This window comes from Microplitis mediator, chromosome 6 (assembly GCF_029852145.1).
Source record: "Microplitis mediator isolate UGA2020A chromosome 6, iyMicMedi2.1, whole genome shotgun sequence".
NCBI classification, from domain to species: Eukaryota; Metazoa; Arthropoda; class Insecta; order Hymenoptera; family Braconidae; genus Microplitis; species Microplitis mediator.
The window spans coordinates 4,601,748-4,607,102 of NC_079974.1; the positions used below are offsets into that span (position 1 = coordinate 4,601,748).

Here is a 5,355-nt window from a genome sequence, read left to right on the forward strand (position 1 = left end):
GTACCGTCTAAGTCCGCTAGGAGTCACCACACATTTTAGCTTAATAAAAACTTCCCCTGTTATCCCTTTCTGTCCGCCATGACACTCATATAGTTTAAAGTAGTAAATCTTAGGGTGGGAAAAAGAAAAACAAGGGTTTTGAATGTTGGACGAGAGATTTTTTTTTTTTTTTTTTTTTTTTTTGGGTCGGGTAGTGATCTATTCGAACGAGATACTCGCATAATTACGATGGAGCTTCGCCCGCCTTCGGCGGGCTCGCTCCATCGTTCAATTATGCTTCGTATCTCGTTCTCATGATCACTATAGATAAATAAGTAGATGTTTAGAGTTCAAACTAATTCTGTATATTTTTTAAATGGGAAATACAATTGGTTATCTTCATTAACTTTTTTCTTTAATTGTCAAAAAACATGTTTGTATTATTGTCAGTTTACTTTCTGTTTAAAATTGAGTCTGTAAACGTCTTTTTATCATTAATAATGGGACGGTTATAAAACCGATCAAATGTTCTTGATCGCTCGGACCATCCAGCTAGACTCTTGATGACATTGATGTCAACACCTTTTTTCAACGCAGCTGATGTCGATGCATGACGAACACTATGAGGCCCGAATTCTGCTCCGATTCCACTTTTACTCAAAAAGGCGCGAATCCATCTACTGATGGTATCTTTTGAAGCAGCTCCAAAAGGGCTCCTTGTAGTCAACAAGAGATTTTCAGTTTTATCTCTTTTTTCTTTTGTTACGCGAAGATACCGCTCCAATACTGAAGCCGCGCAGAGTTTTGGGTTCTCCTCAAATTTTGGGATGATGAGCAACGGCTGATAACCTCCTGGTTTTGTTGTCTTTATTCTATCTGGAATTTTTATTTCATATCCGCTATCTGTTTTCATAATATTATTAACTTTTATTAGCGCCAAAGTTTGCTTCCTATGAGCTGTCACGATAGCTAATAGCATGACCAGCTTTTCTGTCAGCTCCAGCATGCTAAGATTCTCTAGAGGGTATAATTTCTCCAAATTATCCAATACAGGGTCCAAGCTGAAAATTTTTTCATACTTCGGCTTACTTGGTCTTTGGTTGAAGACGCCTTTCATTAATCTTGAAATTGTAGGGTCTTTTCCTATCTTATCCCCAGCTATTAATGAGAGTGCTGACCTAGCCGTATTCAGTGAACCATATGATGCACCCTCTTGATACTTTTGTGTTAACCAGTTAATGACTTGATTAGTTTGCGGTTTGAACATATCTATTTTTCGCTCCGAAGAAAATTTTTTCCATTCTTGTAAAGGTTTGTTGTATTGCTTCATTGTCGAGTCTGTGATCGAACCTACTAACAGCTCAACCGCTTTCTCGTTAAAATCTTGTTTTAAAAACGTTTGCCAGACAATATCGCGGCCATTAGCCGCATTTTTGCTGACAGTGGGTGTACTTGTGTCCTGCAAAGAGATAATAGAGTATGTTTATTAGGTTTAAAATATATAGGTGAAGATTTAAGCATAGATTGCCAAAGCGGAAACCAAGGTTGTGATTTCCAGTCAGGGACGATTAAGACACCTTGTGCTTGATCTGCTTCAATTTTCTTTAATGTTCTTAAAATTAAAGAAAATGGTGGGAATGCATAGAATTTCAGGTCCGCCCAGACCATGGTAAAAGCGTCAACACAATATGCGTCTGGGTCGCGATGCCATGAACAGAATTTTTCACACTTTCTGTTCGTTCTTGAGGCAAAGAGGTCTATCTCTGGAGTGCCAAACTCTTTAACAATCCTCTGAAATGCCCAGTCCGCTAGCTCCCATTCAGTATCCGGATTAACAATCCGGGACCCATAATCCGCTTCTATGTTTTCTTTTGAAGCAATATAAGAAGCGGTGATCCACAAATTACGCTGCTCGCACCATTGCCAGATTTTCCTTGCAATTGCGTTTAAATTTGGATATTGTATACCACCCATCCTGTTTATATAAGATATTGCTGTGGTATTATCAATCCGTAGAAGAATCTCACAATCCCGTTTATCTTCGGCGAAACACTGTAGCCCAAAATATGCCGCTATTAACTCTAGATGGTTAATACTATAATTTACCTCTTCTCCATACCAGGCTCCATTGGTAAGTTCATTATTACACGCGGCTCCCCAACCGGTGAGAGAAGCATCTGTAAATATTTCCAATTTATAGTGTTGCTGTCGGATTGGATTGACACTAATCAAAATATTATTTTGCCACCAATTAAGATCCGTTGTCAAGCACGCCGATAGCTTCATTTTCGCGTCGTAATTTCCGGAACTTTTAAGTAGTGCTAAATACTTTTGTCTCTCCAGGCTTTTGGAATATGCCCAGCCATATTGTACTGCTGGACATGCTGCCGTAATATTCCCCACAAATTGAGCGAACTCACGAATGGAACAAGTTTTTAAATTTTTAAATTTTTTAATCAGCGTGTAAATTAGTTGCCTCTTATTTGGTGGTAATTCAACAGTCATTTTTTCCGAGTCCAATATAAACCCTAAAAATTGACATCTCGTATCAGGCAGTAGTGTACTTTTATCTTTATTAACAACAAAACCTACAGATTCTAAGCACTGTTTGGTTTGATTTAAATTATTTAAACATTCCTCAATATCCCTTCCAAAGCACAACCAGTCATCCAAGTATACTACTGATAGGAATCCAAGACTTCTTAAGAAGTTAGCTATTGGTTTGGAAATTTTCGTGAACAACCAAGGCCCTATGTTCAATCCAAATGGTACGCATGTCCACTCAAACAACAGTTGTTTCCACATAAACCGAAGGTATTTCCGGTATTTATTGGCGATTGGAATTAGGAAATAGGCGTCTTTGAGGTCTATGGTTCCCATAAAACAACCTTTCGACATCAGCTTGATAGCTGTTCGGAGATCTTCCATCTTAAAGTGGAAGGTTAGGATATATTTGTTTAGATCTTTTAAATTTAATACGAACCTATAGTCACCATTCGGTTTTGGTACTAAAAAATAAGTAGATAAAAATTGTCCATTACATGGGACACATACTCGAATGGCGCCTAATTCTAATAGTTTGTTGACTGCCGCTTGGAGGTAAGGCTCATCATTTGCATTTAGGGAACAGTTTTGTACTGGTCTCGTTTGATGAGGCAGGCAACTGAATTGTAATTCGTATCCTGAGATACTATTTAGAATGAACTTGTCTAACGTGATTTTTCGCCAAGCTGGTACAAAGTGTCTTAATCGCCCTGCAATCTTACCCACCTGATCTATTTCGATGATTTGCTGCTCGTCTGCTGATCTGGTTGCCGGTTCCGGAGCTGTGTTGTCCCTGACCGATTCTTCTCGTACGTTCGGCTGTGGTAGAACGACTTCGGGGGTACTCGACGCTGGTAGCCCGTCTGTGTCTGATTGCCAGCCTTCACAGACGGGCTTTTCCAGTTTAAAGTCGAGTGAGGTTTGGCATTGGTCTTTTTCTCGGGTGCCTGAGGTTTCAAAGACAACCCGACCTTTTCTACTGACTTTGCAGTTTTTACTCTCTCTGATAATCCTGAACCAAATAGATACTCATCTGTTTCGGATTTTTCTAAAACAGATTTGGCTTTTTTGTCTAACCCAGGGTAGATAAAAGCTTTTCGTGCTTTAGACAAAATTTTAAATTGCTCACACATTAGCTTCCCTGAATCGACTAACGCCGTTAATAATTCTTTCTTATCAATTTTTTGTTTTTCATCGTTAAGTATCATACTTATTGCTTTACCAAGTGATGATAAACTCGCCCCACAAAGGTCCTGTTCATCCGCTTGGTATTTGTCCCGTCGTCTTACAGTTTCATTAACCGTAGCTTCTACTTCTGGGTTTAACTTCGGCGTCAAGATTGGGCAGTTTCCCTTGCGAGGATATATTTTTAAAAGATTCACTTTATTATCCTTCTCTAGTCCTTCTATGAGAACTTTTTTCCAAACCTCAGCCAGTTTTGGGTGAAATAAAAATTCACCCTCATCAGTTGATGATTTACCATCCCCCAGAATTTCCAATATTTCGTCGTCAAGATCGGCAAAGTCCTTGTCCTTCGTCGTCTCTGTCTTTTCCAGATCATTTGATGCACTATTTTCTTTGTTATCAATAACAGGATCGATGATGCCTGTATCTTCGGCATCCAGATCTGGAGAAGCAAAAAAGATCTAGGTTATAAGCTACCAATATCTGGCGCAAAATTGAACTATGTAGATGAATTTACACAAGTATGTTTAGAAAAATATATTGATATATAAATCTTAATATTGTGTATAAGTGTACACATATACCTGTGTCTTTATAATTCATCTACTATAGTCAACATGTATACATATATATATGTGTATATATATATGTATATACACATTATGTACATATATTTACAACCTAGTCAGACTGTACGGATACGTCTCACCTCTCGTGTGAGCTCACCGCCAAAGTTGTCATTTTGACTATCTTGCTCACGCAAGAGTTAATTTATTTATTAGGCATTTTCCTTACCTTCAATACTAGATGCATCACCCATTCCTGATCCTTCATCAGCTGGTAATTCCTGTTGACATTTATCCAGTTTTTCTTGGTATCGTTTTAATTTCCTCCGTATTTCATCTATCGAAAGTGAATGGCTCCTCTTTTTTGAATTTTTACCCATTATATAATTATTTTTGTTTATTTTTTAAAAGAATTTTCTCTCGTGAATGTTAAAAGCGTGGTTTCTCCTAACGCACAAAAAACGTTATGAGTGTCATGGCGGACAGAAAGGGATAACAGGGGAAGTTTTTATTAAGCTAAAATGTGTGGTGACTCCTAGCGGACTTAGACGGTACTACTTATTTATCTATAGTGATCATGAGAACGAGATACGAAGCATAATCCAAATTATAAACAAAATGAAACGAAGTTGAATATTGAAAGAAATAGAAAATTAAGAAAAAATAAAAATTATAAACGAAATGAAACAAAGTTAAATATTGAAAGAAATAAAAAATTGAGAAAACAATCAGATTACATGAAAAATCCAAATATTACTAAAAGTATAAAAAATTTGTACGATAATAATAAAATTTTTCTAAAAGAAATCATTCAAATTATCTACAAAATTAAATTTTATCGTAAAATTATTATTTTAGAAAAAAAAAATATCAAAAGAAACTTAAAAAAAATTGAAGTATTACGCAAAATAAATCACCTAAAATCCGATGAAATTAAAATAAATGATAGAAAAATTAAACGGTTAAAAATGCCAAATCATTACAACAAACAAGAAAAAATAAAAAATCTGGAACGAACTCGAACTTTACGAAAAATAGACATTATAAACAAAACGAAAATAAAAATAATAAAATAAGAAAC

At 36.4% G+C, this 5,355-nt stretch overlaps 1 protein-coding gene across 1 annotated transcript; it reads right to left on the minus strand.

Annotated features, from left to right (window-relative positions):
• Positions 1-430: 430 nt before the first annotated feature.
• LOC130670385 (uncharacterized) lies at positions 431-4,654 on the minus strand. Its single transcript, XM_057473788.1, has 5 exons — positions 4,504-4,654; positions 3,337-4,150; positions 2,507-3,142; positions 1,555-2,455; positions 431-1,438 (listed from the first exon to the last, which is right to left on the minus strand). The coding sequence occupies exons 1-5, from the start codon at positions 4,652-4,654 to the stop codon at positions 431-433; spliced, it is 3,510 nt and encodes a 1,169-aa protein (XP_057329771.1).
• Positions 4,655-5,355: the final 701 nt, after the last annotated feature.

Coding starts and splice junctions, on each gene's coding strand:
- LOC130670385 (XM_057473788.1), bottom strand. CDS start 4,654: ATGGGTAAAAATTCAAAAAAGAGGAGCCATTCACTTTCGATAGATGAA. Junction 4,151..4,503: donor TGATGCATCTAGTATTGAAG/GTAAGGAAAATG, acceptor TTGCTTCTCCAG/ATCTGGATGCCGAAGATACA. Junction 1,439..1,554: donor AAGCAGATCAAGCACAAGGT/GTCTTAATCGTC, acceptor ATCTCTTTGCAG/GACACAAGTACACCCACTGT.